The following is a 24,389-nucleotide window of genomic DNA, read 5'->3' as shown; positions in this document are numbered from 1 at the left end:
TCTGACCATTTCCCTAGAAATAGGTCTAGAACCTTCCTTGAAGTAACCACTCATTATTAGACCAGCTACAATTTGGGGCTGATAGCAGGATCGAATAGAATTATTACATCTTTACTTCTTTTAGGAGTATTACATCATGTTTTCCCTGATCTCTATCTCCTAGGTGGCGGGAATAAAAGGGATGTTCCTCGCCAACAAGAAGACGGACAACGTGGTGAAGACTTACATCACCTACAACAGAGGGAGAGACTGGAGGCTCCTGCAGGCTCCCACTGCTGACCTGAGGGGCAACAGCATCCGCTGTGAACTAGTGAGGACACACACACACACACACCACACAAACAGATGCACGCACGTACCAAACACACATGGATACACACATGGGTACACACACACACACGTCATAACACTGTTGGACTTGTCAACGGTGCCTTGTCAGAAGTTGACTGAGCCGGGCCGTTGCCGCGGTGCTGAGGTGGTGAGCGAAGGGGGATAGAGCTCTGAAAGAGCACTGCTCGTCAAAGCTGAGCGCTCCGGAGGTTGTGCAGCGTAGGAAGCTAGCGGAGCTGAAAGGTCAGCCATTTTGATTTTGATCCAGTCCAATAAACTGATCTCACGTTTAGAGCTGGAGATGTGTCAGAAAGAGAGAGACAAACTATGCTTTTCTTTTCTTTGTTTCTCCACAAACTTGGCTGTTGATTGTTCATGCTAGCTAGTAGCTACTTTCAAGTAGTTCCAAAGTTGAGACCTTTGCCGTATTGTTTGTGGATATCAACTCTATTCGGGTCTTCCTCATAGTTAAGTGTGCTGGCCGTCTAAAAGGCTCAAAGTAACACAGATTTGCTTTAATTATCAGCTTTATTACAGTGTGTATTATAGATACAGGTCCCAGTCAGCCAAGGGGTAGCGCATAGCCCCTTTTTAGCTTCCTTAATACACCCCAAAATAATTACCCTTTGATAAAGTAATTAGTGATTCAATAGCGCACCTCGCCTTCACCCAGTATTATGCAGTCGTTTGTCAGAAAATGTCAGCCTTTTAATAAACCTCTAAACACAACACACACACACACAACACATACGCTCGCACTACTGGCATTTGCAGTGTCCTAATGAGAATTGTGTAGCTAAAGGTTATTCCAATCAAAACTAATGGTCGAAGGAGCCAATGGGGAGTAGTGTTTGTGTGAGGATTTATGATGGGGGGGGGGGGGGGGGGGGGGGGGTTGTGTTTCTGTGTGTGTGTGTGTGTGTGTGTGCGTGCATTCATGTGTGTGTCAATAAATCCCACCTCGATGGCTATTTGCTTGAGGGTCTTCTCTAATGGGTGTTTGTGTTGACATACAGTTAAGTCTATTCTGTTGACAGATCTTCCCCCTCCTTTGCTAACGAGTCAGGCTAACTGTTCTGTTTGTTCTTCTTCCACAGCCATACTGTTCCCTACACCTCCACCTACATGTGTCGGCCAACCCCTACACGTCGGGGAATATCGAGAGCAAGGACTCTGCCCCGGGGATCATTGTGGCCTCAGGTAGGTGAACATGGGATTTTATTTAAAGTGGTAGTGTGGATTTGTAAAGTTACATTTACTGCGTACATTTTGTGAAGCTCAGATACTTGAGGGGTTTCTTTGACTTTATGAGTTGAGTTTAGACAATTTGCATACTTTATCGTTCCGGGAAGAACATATAGGCCTGTATTAAAGTTTTCAAACACTGGCAGTTATACAATTTATGGGCTTCATTCATGTTGCAAATATATCCGGATTTAAATTATGTACTCAGCCCAAAGCATTTCCTGAAAAGTTTCTGATCCAGCATACTTTAGGACGGCCATGCATAATATTTGTTGTTGGCCCATACTGACGTCCCCACGCTGTCACCACTGTGTGTTGTATACAGATGGATTTACTAGCTAAGTGCTACACTTGGGAATTCTAGAGTGGGACAGCATCTTCAGAGTGCCTGCTGTTCCTCTTAAGTGCCTTTTCTTATTCTCCTCCAGTCACTGCCTGACTAGCGCCCTTCTATTGTCTTTTATATTGTGCTGAATGTAACTGTTGACTCTTCGTGACAGACTGCTTATCACTGGCTATACATGGGCCTTTCAGTCAGATATGACAGTCTCCCATTCACACATGAACAGAGACTAAATATACGGTTTCGTAATGGTAAAATACCACCTTTGCCACCCAACTGAACATGCTTCTATTTCAGGGAAGTTAGGAACCAATATACACAGGCAGTTAGGAAAGCTAAGGCTAGCTTTTTCAAACAGTAATTTGCATCCTGTAGCACAAACTCAAAAACGTTCTGGGGCACTGTAAAGTCCATGGAGAATAAGAGCTCCTCCTCCCAGCCGCTCACTGCACTGAGGCTAGGAAACATTGTCACCACTGATAAATCCACTACTATTGAGAATTTCAAAAAGTATTTTTCTACGGCTGGTCATGCTTTCCACCTGGCTACCCCTACCCTGGTCAACTGCCCTGCTCCCCCCACAGCCAATCTCCCAAGCCTCCCCATTTCTCCTTCTCCCAAATCCAGATAGCTGATGTTCTGAAAGAGCTGAAAAATCGGAACCCCTACTAATCAGCCGGGCTAGACAATCTGAACCTTCTCTTTCTAAAATGATCTGCCCAAATTGTTGCAACCCCATCTGACTAGTCTGTTCAACCTCTCTTTCGTATCGTCTGAGATTCCCAAAGATTGGAAAGCTGCCACGATCATCCCCCTCTTCAAAGGGGGAGACACTCTAGACCCAAACTGCTATAGACCTATATCTATCCTACCCAGCCTTTCTAAGGTCTTCGAAAGCCAAGTTAACATTTCAAATCCCAACGTACCTTCCCCGCTATGCAATCTGGTTTCAGAGCTGGTCATGGGTGCACCTCAGCCACACTCAAGGTCCTAAACTATACCATAACCGCCATCGATAAGAAACATTACTGTGCAGCTGCATTCAACCTGGCCAAGGCTTTTGACTCTGTCAATCACCACATTCTTATCGGCAGACTCAACAGCCTTGGTTTCTCAAATGACTGCCTGGTTCACCAACTACTTCTCTGATAGAGTTCAGTGTGTCAAATCAAAGGGCCTGTTGTCCGGACCTCTGGCCGTCTCTATGGGGGTGCCACAGGGCTCAATTCTCGGGCTGACTCTCTTCTCTGTATACCTCAATGATGTCGCTCTTGCTGCTGGTGATTCTCTGATCCACCTCTATGCAGACAACACCATTCTGTATACTTCTGGCCCTTATTTGGACACTGTCTTAACTAACCTCCAGACGAGCTTCAATGCCATAAAACTCTCCTTCCGTGGCCGCCAACTGCTCTTAAATGCAAGTAAAACTAAATGCATGCTCTTCAACCGATCGCCAAACCCACTGGCTCCAGGTCATCTACAAGTCTTTGCTAGGTGAAGCCCCACCTTATCTTAGCTCACTGGTCACCATAGCAGCACCCACCTGTAGCACGTGCTCCAGCAGGTATATCTCACTGGTCACCCCCAAAGCCAACTCCTCCTTTGGCCGCCTTTGCTTCCAGTTCTCTGCTGCCGATGACTGGAACGAACTGCAAAAATCTCTGAAGCTGGAGACTCATATCTCCCTCACTAGCTTTAAGCACCAGTTGTCAGAGCAGCTCACAGATCACTGCACCTGTACATACCCATCTGTAAATAGCCCATCCAACTACCTCATCCCAATACTGTATTTATTTGTTTATCTTTCTCCTTTTCACCCCAGTATCTCTAATTGCACATTCATCTTCTGCACATCTATTCACTCCAATGTGAATTAATGATGGAATTACTTCGCCATCATTCCTTACCTCCCTTATCTTACCTCATTTGCACACACTGTATATAGACTTTTCTAGTATTATTGATTGTATGTTTGTTTATTCCATGTGTAACTCTGTGTTGTTGTATGTGTCGAAATGCTTTGCTTTATCTTGGCCCACCTGGTAAAATAAAGGTGAAATAAAATAAAAAAATAAAAGTGATGATGCCCGAGATGCCGCTGTTTGGAGGATATATTGGCACAGGTGTTGTTAGTCTTGAGATGAAGTCAATCACTTCAAACTGAAGCTGGAAAGACGGCAAGCTAGCTACACTTTGTTTCGTTTCACCTCTTTTCAATTGACATTTCTTTGTATCTATAAAGATTATGCCAGCTAATTCATGATTTCGACTGGCTGAGAAACGTTGCCAGCCTGCCTGTCTGTCTCGTCCCGACTCCCGACACATTCATTACTATGGGACAGCTGAACTTGAATATTGAAACAATGACAGACAGACAGCAAGGTTTCTCTATTGTTGAAAACTAAATGTTAGTCTAAAAGAAATGTGAGATAATGACTAGAGGCATTTTATAGTGGAGATCAAGTTTATAAATTGCCTGGCTGGGCTGATGAGAAAGTGGATTCCACAGTCAGATGGAACAGAGTAAATAGGTATTATAACGTCATAGATTTAGCTGGTGGTAACTTGTGGAATTGACATCAGATGGAATGTGGTTCACGATTAGACCCACCCGTTGTATAAAAAGGGACATTTGTTAAATAGTTTTTTTCCTTAAACTTAACAACCAGCCCTACCATCCACTGTGAGTTTTTCTCTTCCACGAGAACCTAGGTGGCAGCATGTCTGTGTCAACTCAAATTTGTGGCTGAACACAGGAAACCATAATCCAGAAACTCACAGTGGTGCACAAAACTATACCCATCACGGTTTATCCCTTTATGGCTGCCGACTGGGAGTCCGGGCACAGGAGTGCATGTCCGCTCGATGCACTCATCATCTCCCCACCGTTAGTGGAGTAAAACAAACACCACAGGAGGATCAGAGACTATGTCGAGCCCCAAATATCACCCTGTTCCCAATATAGTGCACTACCCTTGATCAGAACCTATGCACTAAATAGGGAATAGGGTGCCATTTTGGACTCAATACAGGCATCAGTCTCAGAATGACTTCCCATTTTAGCTGTAGGGCTTTTAATTCCTGCTGGGCTAGACTAGTCTATGACATATCTCCACACGCCTTAGGAGTCAGGAGTGGGTCTAGTCTACTACTAGACAGTACCATGTGGTCTCTGGAGAACTGAAGGACTGGGACTTCATGGGGCAGTATAACTGGCATGGTATGACAGAAGGTCTATCGCTAGTACATGTACAATTGCTATTACAGAACATCTCTGTATCCATTATATAGAATATTATATCCATAATGTAACTGACTGTGTTTAGCTGAGTCATTGCAAACACACAAATCGTTATTTCACATCTATGTATCCATTCAAAGTAGGCTACTGTAACCGACAGTGTTTTGCTAGGTCTTAGATCTCTAAAGCAACAGCTGTAGAGAAAGTGAGCAGAGCACTGTTTCACCTCGACACTGGATAAAAGCCCTTAATCCTAGGGTACAAATCTAGTTAAATAAAATCACATTTCATTTGTCACATGCGCAGAAAACAACAGGTGTGAAATGCTTACATACAACCCCTTCCCAACAACGCAGACTTTTAAAAATTCCAATAAAAAGAAAAATAGTAACACAAGAGGAATATAATACACAAGAATGGAGCAGCATACAGGGACTAGATCAATGTGCAGTAGTACGAGGTATTTGAGGTAGATATGTACATGAAGGCAGGGTAAAGTGACTAGGCATCAGGATAGATAATAATAAGGTATTTGAGGTAGATATGTACGTGAAGGCAGGATAAAGTGACTAGGTGTCATGATAGATAATAATAAGGTATTTGAGGTAGATATGTACGTGAAGGCAGGATAAAGTGACTAGGTGTCATGATAGATAATAATAAGGTATTTGAGGTAGATATGTACGTGAAGGCAGGATAAAGTGACTAGGCATCAGGATAGATAATAATAAGGTATTTGAGGTAGATATGTACGTGAAGGCAGGATAAAGTGACTAGGTGTCATGATAGATAATAATAAGTTAAACAAAGAACAGTAGAAGAGGCATATAGCATGCAGGGGGGAGAGAGATGATTTGGAGGGAGCGGGGCTCTGAGGGTTACACTCTGGTACAGGAGAGGGAGGCAAGGAAGGAAGGAAGGAAGGAAGGAAGGAATGGAGGAAGTAAGGAAGTAAGGAAGGAAGGAAGGAAGGAAGGAAGGAAGGAAGGAAGGAAGGAAGGAAGGAAGGAAGGAAGGAAGGAAGGAAGGAAGGAAGGAAGGAGAGAGAGTGAGAGAGAGAGACACACAGAGCCACTGAGACACACACGCAGAGCCCGTGACACACACGCAGAGCCCGTGACACACACGCAGTGCCCGTGACACACACGCAGTGCCCGTGACACACACGCAGTGCCCGTGACACACACGCAGAGCCCTTGACACACACGCAGAGCCCGTGACACACACGCAGAGCCCGTGACACACACGCAGAGCCCGTGACACACACGCAGAGCCCGTGACACACACGCAGAGTCCGTGACACACACACACAGAGCCACTGAGACACAGGGGTAGCCAACTCTGCCTCTGAGGGGTACACTCTGGAACACTTCTCCTCTAGCCTCCTGTTAAACCACCTGACTCTAATTAGCCACTAAATGGGAGTAATTATAGTAGAAGACTCAACAGCCTCAGTCTGAAAGTGGAGGTCTTTATGTGATAGAGGAGACTGGATGGTTAATACTGCACAGTAAGTGGACTATATTACTGTAATGTGTGTTAGGAAACCTTTTTAGTTATCAATGTCAATGTATGAAAGGACATGACTGACTTTGACTCTAGTATATAGTCTGTGTCCTTCAGGAAGAAATGACATCATTCACTTCTGTAATTTAAGACACTTCCTGTATGACTTTTAACTTTTTATTAAGGTCATGTACAGTATATCAGACAGCTGTGGAATTTTGGATTTGATCAGCCCCACACCCTCAAGGATATCAATAGTTTAGCAGTTGGCTAAAGTCATATGGGACTCTCTCATCCTGAACACTTCACCCAACCCCCCACCCCCCCACCCCTCTCATCAGGCTCCATCGGAGCGGAGTTGACCACCAGCAACGTGAGCATGTTCATCACCTCGGACGCCGGCAACACGTGGAGACAGGTGAGGGGGAGGGAGGGAGATCCTCACCATCTCAATAACTACATCATCATCCCCAGGATGGTGTTTAATCCACCACTTTGCCACCCGCCGCTGTGATTTAGTGCAGATAATCAAATGAGATCTTGAGACTAATGTTATTCGGTAGCCCCCCTGCCTTTGCCCGCACAACGATGCCCGTGGGTGGGTGTCTGTGCCACCTTCTCCTCCACCTCCCTTATATGACGGCCGCAATTTCAATGTAAGGGGCCTCGTGTCTAATTAAAGGACGCAGATGAAAAATAATGAGTAGAGAATTGACGCGGCAACGTCACGCCACATCGAAGTGTGGTGTGTTTTGGTGTTGAGAGGGGGGGGAGGAAGGGAGATCTGATGTGTGTAAGGGGGGTGTGTATGTGTGTGCTTGCCTATGTGTGTGTACCTTCGTTCATTAGGTTGCTCTTTCATCAACATTAAAGTCCACTACTAAAACAAAAATGTCTTGGTAATCAATAACGCTAGTCATATAATGAGTTTATACTTTATACCTTTTGTCTTTCAGATCTTTGATGAGGAGTACAGTGTTCTCTACCTGGACCAAGGAGGGGCCCTGGTGGCTATAAGACACACTCCACTCCCCATCCGACACCTATGGTGAATCTCTATTAGAAAAATAGAATTTGGCATGGTTTGTATCAACTCTCTCTCTCTCTCTGAGGAAGACTTACATCCTCACGTTCCCACAAGCCTGATAGTGTAATGAGTATGTCTAAGAACATAGGAAGTTATTAGTGTAATTCCAAACCAGTAGGCGGTGAGATATTCTCCTCCTTTGACGATTGCTATTCAATTTCACCTTTCCCTGTTCATTACGTGATGTAAGCCTTGCCTTTCAATGCCTTTAGAAATGCAGTGCTCATATCCTATCCTATGTGGAATAATTCAAATTCAGTTTTTAGCAATTGGATAAGACACTGGAGAAGATGTTTGTTTTCTCCCATAGAGATGCATATAATACTGTAATAGTATACACTATAATATGTTCTAATTCTGTCCATCCGTTATGGTATGTGTTATTATTGTATTGCTATGGTTTCTGCCATAAAGATACAGCAGAAAATACTAAACTATACAGCAGAAAATACTAAACTAAACATAAAAAGAAACGTCCTCTCACTGTCAACTGCATTTATTTTCAGCAAACTTAACATGTGTAAATATTTGTATGAACATAACAAGATTCAGCAACTGAGACATAAACTGAACAAGTTCCACAGACGTGACCAACAGAAATGGGATAATGTGTTCCTGAACAAAGGGGGGGGGGGGCAAAATCAAAAGTAACATTCAGTATCTGGTGTGGCCACCAGCTGCATTAAGTACTGCAGTGCATCTCCTCATGGACTGCACCAGATTTGCCAGTTCTTGCTGTGTGATGTTACCCCACTCTTCCACCAACTCACCTGCAAGTTCCCAGACATTTCTGGGGGGAATGGCCATAGCCCTCAACCTCCGATCCAACAGGTCCCAGACGTGCTCAATGGGATTGCGATCCGGGCTCTTCACTGGCTATGGTAGAACACTGACATTCCTGTCTTGCAGGAAATCACGCACAGAACGAGCAGTATGGCTGGTGGCATTGTCATGATGGAGGGTCATATCAGAATGAGCCTGCACGAAGGGTACTACATGTGGGAGGAGCGTTGAGATTGCCTATAATGACAACAAGCTCAGTCCGATGATGCTGTGACACACCGCCCCAAGCCATGACGGACCCTCCACCTCCAAATCGATCCCGCTCCAGAGTACAGGCTTCGGTGTAACGCTCATTCCTTCGACGATAAACGCAAATCCGACCATCACCCCTCGTGAGACAAAGCCGCAAATCATCACTGAAGAGCACTTTTTGCCAGTCCTGTCTGGTCCAGCGATGGTGGGGTTGTGCCCATAGGCGACGTTGTTGTTGTCTGGTGAGGACCTGCCTTACAACAGGCCTACAAGCCCTCAGTCCAGCCTCTCTCAGCCTATTGCGGACAGTCTGAGCACTGATGGAGGGATTGTGCGTTCCTGGTGTAACTCGGGCAGTTGTTGTTGCCATCCTGTACCTGTCCTGCAGGTGTGATGTTCAGATGCACTGATCCTGTGCAGGTGTTGTTGCACATGGTCTGCCACTGTGAGGATGATCATGTGTCCGTCCTGTCTCCCTGTAGCGCTGTCTTAGGCATCTCACAGTACGGACATTGCAATTTGTTGCCCTGGCCATATCTGCAGTCCTCATGCCTCCTTGCAGCATGCCTAAGGCACATTCACACAGATGAGCAAGGACCCTGGGCATCTTTCTTTTGGTGTTTTTCAGAGTCAATAGAAACGCCTCTTTAGTGTCCTAAGTTTTCATAACTGTGACCTTAATTGCCTACCGTCTGTAAGCTGTTAGTGTCTTAACGACCATTCCACAGGTGCATGTTCATTAATTGTTTATGGTTCATTGAACACGCATGGGAAACAGTGTGAGATCTGTGAAGTTATTTGGATTTTTTTTATACAAATTATCTTTGAAAGACAGGGTCCTGAAAAAGGGCCTTTTCTTTTTTTGGCTTCGTTTATAATACTGTTAAATACACTAATGGAGTTCTCATTCTATTGCTATGGTCTCTCCCATAGAGATACAGAAGAAAATACTAGAATACTGTTAAATACATTAGCTCTCATTCTCTTTCTATGGTTCCTCCCACAGGATGAGTTTCGACGAGGGGAGAGAGTGGAATAAATACAGTTTCACCATGTCGCCCCTGTTTGTGGACGGGTTGCTAGGGGAGCCGGGGGAGGAGACTCTCATTATGACGTAAATCAACTTTATTTACCCAATTTTGAATGAGAGGGAGACCGGTAAGGGGAAACTCTGAACCAAAAAGGATGGATGCAGGATTCAAACGTTGGCCCAGAAGTCTGTATGTTGTCCGTATAGACTACTAAACCACTACACCACACTGTCAAATCAAACCCCATCTGATTGCAGATATACAGTATGTTTGATGTGTTAACATAATGAATTGAGATTGAATGAACCTTAACCGTGTTAGATGTGTTGACGTTGTGTGAGGGGTGGGTGGGAGTTTTGCTCGTTTCCAAAGCCCTGGTAGTAACGACAGCGCTGGCTGCCCATTTTCCCTAACATAAATGGAATAGATCCCTCTCAAGGTTTAGCCTCACATCAAACCATCTGTCTCGGGATTATGATCACAGAGACATCAGTGGTGTTGGGAGCCCGGCGACAGCAGAGCACTCCATTTTGAAGAACACGAGGAACATCATCAAAAATAAAATAGACTATGGCTAAAGGACCGAATAGGAAAGTAGGGCTCTAAAAGTTCTTTCTGCATTATGTAGCAACATTGACTCAATAGTTTTAAGAAACATGGCATGTGAAGTTTTCCGTCTTTTCTACAACTTATTTCCTTCTAGAATGACCCACTTAGCTATACTACGTGAGATGATACTGCTCTTATTGTACTTTTTTTGGTGTACAACTTTGACGGCTGCTGCATAAGGTTTCCCGTAGCCCTTACATCAGTGTTATCTAACACCTGTCATCACCGAAAACTGAGTGACGGACAGACAGTTGACTTTGTAGTCGGCACGGCAACAGAAGGATAGGCCACAGCTGCTGAGATCGGGAGAGGGAAGGACAGAGGTGGGGAGAGAGAGAGAGAGATGAGGGGAGAGACTGAGACAGAGAGAGAGGGGAAGATGGTAGGATAAGATAGGACTTTCTCCCTGTAGGCCCAGAGTGCACTTCTCTGAACCAGCTGAGACAGACAGGACTGTGGGATATAAGATTGTTGACAGCCTACTACAACTTTTCATAGGGAAAAAAATGAAATGTGTACTCTTTTTCTCTGCCTTTCTGTGTATGGACACCTCATTATTTATCATTATTTCATTTCAGACCATTTTCTTATCAATTCATAATGATTTTACAGTTAGTGACAGTTGTAGACCAGCGCCTCAGTCCCTTAATTGATGGATTGAGTGTGATAAATTTGTTGTTTGATTAGCAGAGAGAGGAGGTAAATCCCAGTAAAACTCCCACCCAATTTTGTCTGAGAAGGAATGTTTTCTGCGACATGTGAATGTTAATTTGATGTGGTGTTACGACCTTGCATTTTGGTTGAAGTTTGTGTTGGATCTGAGGGAAATACAGTGATTCATTTCGATTCCATTAGTTGCCAAATGCAATTTCTCTAAAGCTTTTAGTAATAACTATCATGTTTGTCCAAGTCAAAGAAAATGTTGACTCCACACTTTTACATTCCTCTATCCAACTAAGTATATTTTATTCAGCTCAGAAGTGACTTGTCTTGACTGATGCCTCGGTCGGACAACTGAGGGACTTCCTAATATGGGTGCCGTACCTGACACTCCTTAGTTTGACTAGTGTTTTTCCCTCTGTCACCCTAATCATTATAACCATACTGCTGTGTTTCAGTGTAGTGTACATATCAGTGTTCACAGCTGCTGTGGCTTTGCTATCTGACAACCAGATACTAGTGTACCTTTTCTGCTGCAGCTGTAAGGTTCCTTGCTGTTTGCAGGATCTTTGGCCACGTCAGTCACCGGTCCGAGTGGCAGCTGGTCAAGATTGACTTCAGGTCCATCTTCAACCGGAGATGTACAGAGGGGGATTACCAGACATGGCACCTACACAACCGGGTAATGGCACCTACATACAGTTGAATTCGGAAGTTTACATACACCTTAGCCAAACACATTTAAACTCTGTTTTTCACAATTCCTGACATTTAATCCTAGTACAAATTCCCTGTTTTAGGTTAGTTAGGATCACCACTTTATTTTAAGAATGTGAAATGTCAGAATAATAGTAGAGAGTGATTTATTTCAGCTTTTATTTCCTTCATCACATTCCCAGTGGGTCAGAAGTTTACATACACTCAAATAGAATTTGGTAGCACTGCCTTTAAATTGTTTAACTTGGGTCAAACGTTTTGGGTAGCCTTCCACAAGCTTCCCACAATAAGTTGAATTTTGGCACATTCCTCCTGACAGAGCTGGTGTAACTGAGTCAGGTTTGTAGGCCTCCGTGCTCGCACACACTTTTTCAGTTCTATAGGATTGAGGTCAGGGCTTTGTGATGGCCACTCCAATACCTTGACGTTATTGTCCTTAAGCCATTCTGCCACAACTTTGGAAGTATGCTTGGGGTCATTGTCCATTTGGAAGAGCCACTTGCGACCAAGCTTCAACTTCCTGACTGATGTCTTGAGATGTTGCTTCAATATATCCACATAATTTTCCCTCCTCATAATGCCATCTATTTTGTGAAGAGCACCAGTCCCTCCTGCAGCAAAGCACTCCCACAACATGATGCTGCCACCCTCGTGCTTCACGGTTGGGATGGTGTTCTTCGGCTTGTAAGCCTCCCCCTTTTTCCTCCAAACATGACGACGGTCATTTTGGCCAAACAGTTCTATTTCATCAGACCAGAGGACATTTCTCCAAAAGTTCGATCTTTGTCCACATGTGCAGTTGCAAACCGCTTTGCACTTTACGCACCAAAGTACGTTCATCTCTAGGAGACAGAACGGGTCACCTTCCTGAGCGGTATGACGGCTGCGTGGTCCCATGGTGTTCATACTTGCGTACTATTGTTTGTATAGATGAACCAGACAAGGATGAACCAGACAATATTTTTTCAGAGGTCTTGGCTGATTTCTTTTGATTTTCCCATGATGTCAAGCAAAGAGGCACTGAGTTTGAAGGTAGGCCTTGAAATTCATCCACATGTACTCCTCTAATTGATTCAAATGATGCCAATTAGCCTATCAGAAGCTTCTAAAGCCATGACATCATTTTCTCTGAATTTCCCAAGCTGTTCAAAGGCACAGTCAACTTAGTGTATGTAAACTTCTGACCCACTGGAATTGTGATACGGTGAATTATAAGTGAAAAAATCTATCTGTAAACAATTGTTGGAAAAATGTCTTGTGTCATGCACAATGTAGATGTCCTAACCGACTTGCCAAAACTATAGTTTGTTAACAAGAAATTTGTGGAGTGAAGTTGAAGTTGTAAAACGAGTTTTAATGACTCCAACCTAAGTGTATGTAAACTTTGATTCCACTGGAACTGTGACTCTGTCTGCAGAAAACTGGTTTCAGAGGCCTTCCTCAGCCTGGTCATTTCAGCCATGGATAGCTCCTAACATGTAGAACACTAGCAACCCCCCTCTGAGTGCTTTATGAGCAAAGAACTTCTATTGCAAGAAGTTGTGAGCACTTTGTATCTTACACTTTGAAGTGTCACCCAAACTTTTAAGATGGGGATTCAACTTGTAACTTACTCTGACTTCTTCAAAAATATGTCAAACATTAAGAAATTCACATAGAAATGCGAGTTATAGATCTGTCATTCTCATTGAGAATGGGCGGCAGGGTAGCCTAGTGGTTAGAGCGTTGGACTAGTAACCGGAAGGTTGCGAGTTCAAACCCCCGAGCTGACAAGGTACAAATCTGTCGTTCTGCCCCTGAACAGGCAGTTAACCCACTGTTCCCAGGCTGTCATTGAAAATAAGAATTTGTTCTTAACTGACTTGCCTGGTTAAATAAAGAAAAAATAAAAAATTGACAGCAAGTCTTAAGAAGTGGTAGATATGTTCTATGTGCGCTATTTCTATGCCTCCTTGTTTTTGCATCTTACTTACAATTTTGTACACCAGCTTCAAACAATATTTTTGCTTACAGGAAAATATATTTCACAGAGGTTTAGATGTTACAATGATTCTCTACACTATACTTGTCACATAAACTGAAATTAGGCTAATTCTAATTAACTATTCACATTTTATCAACCAGGAAGCGGCAGAGCGATTTCTGCACGGTGTGTCTTTAACCTGCAACATAAAATGTTTGGTCATTTAGCATATTCTCTTATCCAGGTAAAGTGCCTTGCTCAAAGTCACATTGAGAGATTTTTCACCTAGTCGTCTTGCCAGTGACCTCTCAGTTACTGAGCCAGTGACCTCTCGGTTACAGGCTCAACGCTCTTAACCGCTAAGCTACATGCCGCCCCTACTGCTACCATGTGTGCTCTGTGGCCATTCCCACCAACCTCCATCTCTTAACATTTACTTGACAGAGAGGTCCAGATAGACCGAGACCCTTAATCGAATGAAAGACAGTTACGACATGCAGTGTACTGCTTGATCACTCACCTACCTCCATCCTCTGCTTTGTGTTGAGCTGTTGAGTGTGAGCTGGACAGGTGCCGGGCGTTCCTCTCCCTCAGGCCCAAAAGCTCTTAGGCATACTCCCTCTAATTCTTGTTGATGTATGTATGTCTCTACAACTCTCCTTATAAAACACTGCATACGTTTGAGCCAGAGCAAATGCTTTACCTCAAGCCTAGACAGACCCAGAGCCAAACATAAGGATGAGACGGAGAGTGCTTCTTTATTCTGACCGAGCTACCGTAATTGACTCAGACATCTATATGATTGGGCTGGCCCTAACGATCAAAACATTTAGCCATGGAAGTGGAAAACAGTCCAATTCAATTACAGAGGTAAACATTGAAGAACAGATTGGGAACTGGCCCAAAGGAAAGGCAGTGGTGTGTTTTAAAAAAAGCAACAGTCTGTGGCAGGGTAAGGTGTTGAAATGGCAAATTGTGGCTTTAAGACCATTTGGACCCAGTCAGGCCTTTTGTGTTATCATGTTGAGAGAGAGAGAGAGAACCAACTCTGCCTCTGAAGTGTATACTCCTTTAGCCTCCTGTTAAACCATCTGACTCTAGGAGAGAGAATGGCAGAACCACTATTTCACCCCTAAAAAAAATCATTTAGATTCATCCAACAAGGCCCTATGTACCAAAACGAAAAATCTTAATGTTTTTCCGAAACTAAGTCAAGCGAGCTGCAACAGCTTGGGTGTAGTGATACATGAGAGAGAGAGAGAGAGAGAGAGAGAGAGAGAGAGAGAGAGAGAGAGAGAGAGAGAGAGAGAGAAGTGTTTTAAGTTTAGCATCGCTTACCGCTAGCACACCACACAACATGAGCCTCAGTGGGCAGTGATGCAAAATAAGCCCATGTAAAGGGAAAAGCAACTGCATGCCTTTTCACACACATGATGATATAGGCATGGTTCACCGCACTGCAGTAAATTATTTATGGCGATGGCAAATGTAACAAAAACAACCTCTTTTCTCTGTTTTTCTTTCAATTCGTAAAATATATCCACAGGGCGAACCGTGCATCATGGGAGTGAAAAGAATCTACAGGAAGTTGAAGCCCATAGCCAGGTGCGTTATGGGTAAGACGTACTCGGTCACGATGACCTCGGCGCCCTGCGACTGCACAGAGGCCGACTTTGAGTGGTGAGTAGACAGATGGGTCCCGCTTTACATGAATTATCCCTAAATTATGCAGAAGTAGGTACAGTGTAAATACAATGTAAGTAAACTACCACACAATACACGTAGTAAATATTACACAAGTTAACGGTTTACTTGAATGGAATAGTACTGGAACAGATCAAATAACCGGAACTGGCTGATGGTACTTGAGGAGAGACTCCGACACACTACTCGAACACAAACACATCTAGCGTTACAACTTCTGCCTAAGCCGCCCTATCAATATACCACTGGCATATGGAGTGGAGGATCGAAAAAAAAGAAGCCTGGAAGCGAAGGATGAAAAGATAAGGGATCACCGTCATGGTGAAGCTCACTCCAGATTAGAATTGCAGAGGAGACTTAGCTTTTGGATTCTCTTGGAGGCTGCCCCAGCTAAATGGAATGCAGTCAACTGCACCACTCCAAGCTGTGTGTGTATCGAAGAATGATGGAAAAAGCACAGAGAGAGAGAGGAGGGTTGCAAGGATCCAAGTTTGCACGGGGATAGTGAGTGGGATAGGGAAGTATGTGTGTGTGTGTGTGTGTGTGTGTGTGTCTTTCTCCTTGAATGTCTGCCATTGCTCTTCCCTACAATGTCACCATACATTTATGAAACAAACCAACTCTCACTGCTTTTGTGGCTTTCAGCTTGGGCAAGTGACTCTCTGTTCATCGACGGCGCATTTCCAAAGCATATTTGCTACAAACTTCACCATCCATTTCTTTGAATTATCTATCAGTATTATTAATGTTGCTTTTGTTAATTCCCAAATCCGTGGGCCCCTTGAGTGAGGCGGTAAACTTGGAATGAGTTTTAGTAAGAGACGATTAATCACCGGGCTTAATAGCGTTCATTAACTATCACAACACTTCTGCATCTGTGTGCATGTCGGCCTAATTGGGCCAATTTGTTCCTATCGTTTTGAGGACGTGCGTGCAGGCAACGTTGCCTTTTAATGATAGGACACACAAACCAGAGCTGTGTTTGAAAAAGTTTTTTTTCGTCAAATCAGTTTGTTTGAGAATGAGAGTGTTTTCAGGCCCAAGTGCAGAGTCCCACCCCAAACCCTCAACGACAATTCCTCTACGTCACATAAATCAAATGTATCAAAACAAACTTCATAGAATTTCACTCGACTGTGTTAATGCTATTATTGTAGCATAAACAACGTTGTCTGGTTTTGAAAAACTAAAAAGACAATCGCATTATTACAGCATTTCTGTCAAATCAATAAGTGCCATTGAAATTCTTCAATTATTTTGAATCCAGGGTCACCAGTATGAGTCAGGAATTTAATCACTTATAGAAGTTTACTGTGTAGCATTTCACTCGACTGTTGTTTATTTTGGTATGATCCAAACATTACAGTGACTATGGCTACGATAGGCGGAGTGACGGCAAGTGCACCCCCGCCTTTTGGTTCCTCCCATCGTCCATGTCTAGAAGCTGCACCACAGGGACTACTTTCATCAACAGCACTGGGTAAGCAGATTATTCCCAGGACTCTCATTAGCCTCTTACAGATGTTGGATCTTAATTTGATCACCCGGTGGATGGAGAACTTTCCTGCAATGTAGGAAATGTAACATTTGTAGTGTATTTGAGGTTTAAAAAAGGCTTCTGAAGTTACAAAAAAAATGTATCAACCCTTACAAAAATGTTCAGTAGCCCTTTCCTGCCGTCAATGACCAAAAGAGACATTTTTGGTGGAATGTTATTCATATTTTTCATAAACACAACTAAAATCCGGTGTTTCTATGTCAAAAAGTTTTGGTATATTTCAGTCTTCTGTAATGTCTATAAATAGTAATTTTGGGATGCAAACTCAAAATTGAATACATTTCAACTGTATATCGGACATGGTACAGGTGTCTTCTTTTTTTAAGCCCATAACTTTGTGTGTGAGATGTATACTCTTGTTTCAAAGTAGATTTGTTTAAGACTACCAATAATCACACTGTGTGACCCTGATTTAGCCCACTGCAGTAAAATGATATTTTAAGTTCCTACAGTTCCTACATCTGTATGTACACTCATTCACTATTTAATTCAAACTGACTGCAAAGGTAAGCTTGGAATAAGGATATTTCAAATGACAGGACATTTTGTAAGATAATGTGTTCTCAATAGCCAACCTGCTAAGGTCGTTCTTCTCGATGCTCATCTATCCATCAGCGAAGCTTCTAACCGCGGTTGTGACCTATGTACATTCAGCTACAGGAAGGTTGTGTCCAATAACTGCACAGCGGGAGTGATAGCAGAGTACACGGCCAGGAGGCAGCACTGTCCTACCCAGGCCCCCAAAGGCCTGCACCTCGTCACCAGTGAAGGAAAGCTGACAGCTACTCTGGGCACCAATGTCACCTTCCTGGTGTTTCTTGAAGAGGTGAGTTGTTTTTCCTAAGGAGCAATACAGTAACTGGCTCCCTGTTCATTCAGACAGGGCGCTGACTTTAACTCAGTATTGTAAAATGTATGTCAACTCTCCACTTCTGTAATAGCAACAAAATACTCTCTTACTATGCCATTACGTCTTCATATAAAGTGTTACCAAATAACATGTTAATGGAAATACCTACAGTTTTTATTTTATTTTTATTTTACCTTTATTTAACCAGGCAAGTCAGTTAAGAACAAATTCTTATTTTCAATGACGGCCTGGGAACAGTGGGTTAACTGCCTGTTCAGGGGCAGAACGACAGATTTGTACCTTGTCAGCTCGGGGGTTTGAACTCGCAACCTTCCGGTTACTAGTCCAACGCTCTAACCACTAGGCTACCCTGCCGCCCCCCAAAGGGTAGCTAGTGTAAGTGTACCGTTTTCTTTCTTCAATGGTTGATGACTGTCACCTCCTGTATAGGGCGATGGAGCCAGGACGAGCATCATGGTGGACTTCGGGGACGGTCACGCTCTGACCTACTCCAACGTGAGCTCCATAGAGAATGGGGTCAAGCACGTCTACAAGGCTGTGGGGATCTACCGTGTGTCCGCTACAGGAGAGAACAGGCTGGGGTCGGAGAGTGTGGTGCTGTACCTCCACGTCACATGTGAGTCTGTCTCTCTCACTGTGGGTTCACCAAGTCATGGTCTTCAACCTCCATACTTCATGTTTGGTCTTCAACCTTTAACTTGTGTAGTGTAGTTGCATACCTTAGCTTAGCTTAGCTTACTGTACCTTACCTCAAGTCAGTGTAGCCTGTAATCTACAGACATGAGTGAGGTAGTTATACAATTCTGACACACAAAATTGTTCCTTTGTAGACTTTTACTTGCGTAGAACAGTGTTTCCCAACCCTGGTCCTCGGGTACCCCAACAGTACACATTTGTATTGTAGTCCTGGACAAACTCACCTCGTTCAACTCATTGAGGGCTTGATGACTAGTTGACAAGTTGAATCAGGTGTGCTTTTCCAAGGTCACAATAAAAATGTGTACTGTTGGGGGTACTGGAGGACCAGGGTTAGGAAACACTGGCATATACTGTGTCATATGCATGTCATGGTGGAGATGAAGGTAGCCTAAATCCATTACAATTCCAGTCAATCCGAAGCCATTTTCTCTATATGATAGCCCTTCAGCGTACCCCCACTCTAACTCTAACATGCAAGTCATTCCCGTCTTCTCTGTGATGATGGGGCTGACCACCCCTGGTGGTTTCGTGGGTGACAGATGTAACGTAGTTGACTTATTGATCAGGGAGCTGTGGGACCTTGCAATCTGTCCGTCTTGATGTGCCAGCCATTACAAATGGGGACCAGCCAGGACTCAGGAGTGCCAGGGATGAAAAATAACACACAGATGGCGACCACAACGTCCCAGAATGGACCAGATCCTCTGAATGCAACTCACATTTTTTTCGCTATGTGCCTTCAGTTCACAAGGGGCCCATAGACGGATACTCGGAAGTTTTCTGCTTACCTTCATTTAATTAGAGGCCCCAAAACTTGAAGGAGTCAATCGGTTCACTGTAATATGTATTTTTTTGTGCCTTCATTTCATATTATAAGGGGCTACAAACATACTTTGTGGATTCAGTCAGTTCACTGTGATGCATTTTTAGGGCAGATCATTTTGAATGCAACTTTATCCATTTCATAAGAGGCCCCAAAACGTTGTGGAGTCAGTCTCAGTGGGTTCACTGTCATGTATTTTTGTTACTTTGAGTAGGTCAGCTGGAGTATATCCATCTCTCCGCTCCCTTTGTGGCGGTGAAGAGTAAGGAAGTCAACCTCACTGCTGTGCTGTGGCCGAGCCAAGTGGGAACAGTCACCTACATCTGGTGGTTCGGAAATAACACTGAGGTAAGATAAGATACTTCAATACTGCTGGGACTTGTAGTTTTATTGTGTGCTCATCCTTCACACTGTAAGATAAAGTGACGTGAAGAAAGATTTGTGCCAGGTTTACAAATTAGAGCAGTATTTGTCTGACTTAATTCAGAATTTGTTTTGTTTGGTTGGGTAATGAGTTTAGCTACTAATGCAGCTGCTAGCTATTCTAGTACACGAGGAAATGATCCAGAATTAGCATGTCTGAGCTATTTCAAAAACAAATGGAGATCCAAGTAACGACAGAGAGAACTGCTGGTGTCTCATGGAACTCTCCCCGGACAGTTCTATGCAGCACAGCTGCGATCATGGTTCCTTGGGGGGCGATGTGGGTTGTGTTTATGTGTGTGGCTGCCTGCCTGCCTCCCGGCTGACACCTCTGTAGTGTAAATAGTGCCTGTGTGAGATGTTAACAAGGTTGATAAGGGCCTCTCTTGGGAACCCCCGTGCTCTCTCGCTCTTCCCCTCTCTCGGTCGCTCTCTCTCCCGCTCGTTCCCTCTTTCCTCTCTCTCTCTCTCCCTCCACCTCCCTTTCCCTCTCTCCCTCCCCCTCCCTCTCCCCCCACCTCTCTCTCTCCCTGTCTCCTCTCTTTCTCTTTGTAGCCGATAATCACCCTGGAAGGGAGCGTGGCGTGCACGTTCTCCCGGGAAGGCGTCAACACTGTCACCGTGCAGGTGTCCGCTGGGAACGCCATCCTGCAGGATCGGAAAGCCATCGCTGTCCACGGTGAGCAGTGAGCAGTTTTTTTTGTGTGTTTTTTTTGTTGTATTGTAAACAGCCAGACAGCCATGTATACTGCTGAAGGTTTGTTTTTAGTTAACTTTGTAGGTTTTAATGCACTGGAGGTTGGCTAGTAAGTATGATTTAAAGTAGCTGTTTAGAAGTAGTTAAAAGTAATTGTTTACTACTCATTCATTTGACAATAGGGCAGAAATAAAAAGCATTGTCATCAAGCTGATCATCATATAGTTGTTTCTCTGTGCAGAATATTTCAGGTCACATCTACTAGCCTTCTCATCTAACCTGGATGACCACAACCCCGATGTGGCCGAATGGAGACTAGACGTCAGCAGAGTCATCAAGAACTCCATGGTCAAAGTGAGTGGTCCTTGTATCTAACTGTATATTACATGCACACACACACACACACACACACACACACACACACACACACACACACACACACACAGTATATACTGAGCAGAAATATAAACTCAACATGCAACAATTTCAACAATTTTAATGAGTTATAGTTCATGTAAGGAAATCAGTCAATTCAAATAAATTCATTAGGCCCTAATCTATGGATTTCACATGACTGGGTAGCGGCACAGCCATGGGTGGGGCTGGGAGGGCATAGGCCCACCCACTTTGGAGCCAGGTCCAGCCAATCACAAATATTTTTTCCCCACAAAAGGGCTTGATTACAGACAGGAATACTTTTCAACACCCCCCCCGCCCCCACCTCAAATGATCCCACAGGTAAAGAAGCCAAATTTGGAGTTCCTGGGCTGCTGTGGTTACAAGTGGTCTACGATTGTGAGGCCAGTTGGACGTACTGCCAAATTCTCTAAAACGATGTTGGAGGCAGCTTCTGGTAGAGAAATGAAAATTACACTCTCTGGCAACAGCTCTGGTGGACTTTCCTGTAGTCAGCATGCTAATTGCACGCTCCCTCATAACTTGAGACGTCTGTAGCATTGTGTTGTGTGACAAATCTACACTTGTAAAGTGATCTTTTATTGTCCCCAGCACAAGGTACACCTGTGGAATTATCTTGCTGTTTAATTAGCTTCTTGATATGCCACACAAAACAGGGATGTTAACAAATTTGTGCACAACATTTGAGAGAAATAAGCTTTTTGTGCATATGGAAAATGTCTGGGATTTTTTAATTAAACTCATGAAACATGTGATCAACACTTTGGCGTTTATATTTTGGTTCAGTGTATTTAGTCTGTTGCCCACTTTACAATACATTCCCTGTGACCTGAGGTCGTGACTGAGATGTTAACTGGCAAGGGAAAATGACTTAAAGTACATTCTAAATTGCTGTTGCACTGCCTTCCCTGTCACATTGAACTATGGAATTGCTGGTCGCCTGTGAGTTCAGGGTCGTATTTGTTGAGGCCATACATGCACAAATAAATCTCACTGAATGTCTGATTGTCATGGTTTGGTGAATTTAGGCCCGGCTGAACTGTACCTCCGAATGCTATCACCAGTCAGTGTGAGGGACATGCACTACATGAACAAAAGTATGTGGACACCTTCTCGTCAAACGTCACATTTCAAAATCTTTGACATTAATATGGAGTTGGTCCCCCCTTTGTTGTTATAACAACCTCCACTCTCATGGGAAGGCTTTCCACTAGATGTTGGAACATTGCTGCAGGGACTTGCTTCCATTCAGCCACAAGAGCATTAGTGAAGTCTGTGGTGGAAATTCTAACCAAGTGAGAGAGACTTTGTCATTTCTTCAAACAATCATCTTTGTTTAATATTGATTCATTATTGCAATAATGACACTGGTCAACCCCGGTCGACCCCACACTCTTAAAAAAACAGAGGTCCTACAGTTGAAGTCGGAAGTTTACATACACTTAGGTTGGAGTCCTTAAAACTTGTTTTTCAACCACGCATTTCTTGTTAACAAACTATAGTTTTGGCAAGTCGGTTAGGACATTTACTTTGTGCATGACACAAGTCATTTTTCCAATTATTGTTTACAGACAGATTATTTCACTTATAATTCACTGTATCACAAATCCAGTGGGTCAGAAGTTTACATACACTAAGTTGACTGTGCCTTTAAACAGCTTGGAAAATTTCAGAAAATTATGTCATGGCTTTAGAAGCTTCTGATAGGCTATATGACATCATTCGAGTCAATTGGAGGTGTACCTGTGGATGTATTTCAAGGCCTACCTTCAAACTCAGTGCCTCTTTGCTTGACATCTTGAGAAAATCGAAAGAAATCAGCCAAGACCTCATAAAAAATTGTAGACCTCCACAAGTCTGGTTCATCCATGGGAGCAATTTCCAAATGCCTGAAGGTACCACGTTCATCTGTACAAACAATAGTATGCAAGTATAAACACCATGGGACCACGCAGCCATCATACTGCTCAGGAAGGAGACACGTTTTGTCTCCTAGAGATGAACGTACTTTGGTGCGTAAAGTGCAAATCAATCCCAGAACAACAGCAAAGGACCTTGTGAAGATGCTGGAGGAAACAGGTACAAAAGTACCTTTATCCACAGTAAAACGAGTCCGATATCGACATAACCTGAAAGGCCGTTGAGCAAGGAAGAAGCCACTGCTCCAAAACCGCCATAAAAAGGCCAGACTAGGGTTTGCAACTGCACATGGGGACAAAGATCATACTTTTTGGAGAAATGTCCTCTGGTCTGATGAAACAAATATAGAGCTGTTTGGACATAATGACCATTGTTATGTTTGGAGGAAAAAGGGGGAGGCTTGCAAGCCGAAGAACACCATCACAACCGTGAAGCATGGGGGTGTCAGCATCATGTTGTGGGGGTGCTTTGCTGCAGGAGGGACTGGTGCCCTTCACAAAATAGATGGCATCACGACGAAGGAGAATTGTGGACATATTGAAGCAACATCTCCAGACATCAGTCATCAAAGATATCAAAACATTTCTGTGAGACATCAGTCAGGAAGTTAATGCTTGGTCACAAATGGGTCTTCCAAATGGACAATGACACCCAAGTATACTTCTAAAGTTGTGGCAAAATGGCTTAAGGACAACAAAGTCAAGGTATTGGAGTGGCCATCACAAAGCCCTGACCTCAATCCCATAGACAATTTGTTGTCAGAACTGAAAAAGTGTGTGCGAGCAAGGAGGCCTACAAACCTGACTAAGTTCACCAGCTCTGTCAGGAGGAATGGGCCAAAATTCACCCAACTTATTGTGGGAAGCTTGTGGAAGGCTACCCGAAACGTTTGACCCAAGTTGAACAATTTAAAGTCAATGCTACCAAATACTAATTGATTGTATGTAAACTTCTGACCCACTGGGAATGTGATGAAAGAAATGAAAGTTGAAACAAATCATTCTCTCTACTATTATTCTGACATTTCCCATTCTTAAAGTAAAGTGATGTTCCTAATTGACCTAAGACAGAGAATCTTTACTAGGATTATATTTAGGGAATTGTGAAGAACTGAATTTAAATGTATTTGACCGAGGTGTATGTAATCTTCCGACTTCAACTGTATAGATCAAATCTAAAAATGCTTAGTCATGGCTGGTTCCACCCCTCCCATGCAGATTGGGGCATCATAAGGGTCCATCTTGTGGTTATGTGCATCGGGTGTTGTTTACCTCTCCCTAGCGTAGTTTCTCAGAAGAAAAGATGATTAGGACAAATAGGGGTTTGTTCTACCCCATCCAGGCAATCTCTATCTCAGGTCACACTATGTCCTTGATTATACTCACAGACCAGCTGCAGGGGACTAGAGGAAAACCATCCCTTTTTAGAAGCACTGCACTACTAGTTATGAAAGTCTCTTACGATTTCTTCAGCATATCATTGTTAACTATTAATTTTCAAACAAGCA

At 43.6% G+C, this 24,389-nt stretch overlaps 1 protein-coding gene across 4 annotated transcripts in view; it reads left to right on the top strand.

Moving 5' to 3' along the window:
• The window catches only part of LOC110485789 (VPS10 domain-containing receptor SorCS1), a 153,697-nt gene that overhangs the window by 117,713 nt on the left and 11,595 nt on the right, over positions 1–24,389 (top strand). For all 4 annotated transcript variants that reach the window (XR_005035469.1, XR_005035470.1, XM_036940436.1 and 1 more), the window contains exons 10-22: positions 164–310; positions 1,428–1,530; positions 7,010–7,086; positions 7,625–7,716; positions 9,797–9,904; positions 11,655–11,772; positions 15,317–15,450; positions 16,841–16,954; positions 17,687–17,858; positions 18,333–18,519; positions 19,640–19,773; positions 20,404–20,527; positions 20,787–20,899. Coding sequence is in view for 2 of the 4 variants with exons in the window: in XM_036940436.1 (XP_036796331.1) it covers positions 164–310; positions 1,428–1,530; positions 7,010–7,086; positions 7,625–7,716; positions 9,797–9,904; positions 11,655–11,772; positions 15,317–15,450; positions 16,841–16,954; positions 17,687–17,858; positions 18,333–18,519; positions 19,640–19,773; positions 20,404–20,527; positions 20,787–20,899 (1,623 nt within the window). In the remaining 2 variants the exon portion in view is untranslated. The remainder of the gene's footprint in view (positions 1–163; positions 311–1,427; positions 1,531–7,009; positions 7,087–7,624; positions 7,717–9,796; positions 9,905–11,654; positions 11,773–15,316; positions 15,451–16,840; positions 16,955–17,686; positions 17,859–18,332; positions 18,520–19,639; positions 19,774–20,403; positions 20,528–20,786; positions 20,900–24,389) is intronic.

Source organism: Oncorhynchus mykiss, chromosome 13, assembly GCF_013265735.2.
Source record: "Oncorhynchus mykiss isolate Arlee chromosome 13, USDA_OmykA_1.1, whole genome shotgun sequence".
NCBI classification, from domain to species: Eukaryota; Metazoa; Chordata; class Actinopteri; order Salmoniformes; family Salmonidae; genus Oncorhynchus; species Oncorhynchus mykiss.
The sequence above is the reverse complement of the archived record's forward strand: the minus strand, read 5'-3'. Positions and strand labels throughout refer to the sequence as shown.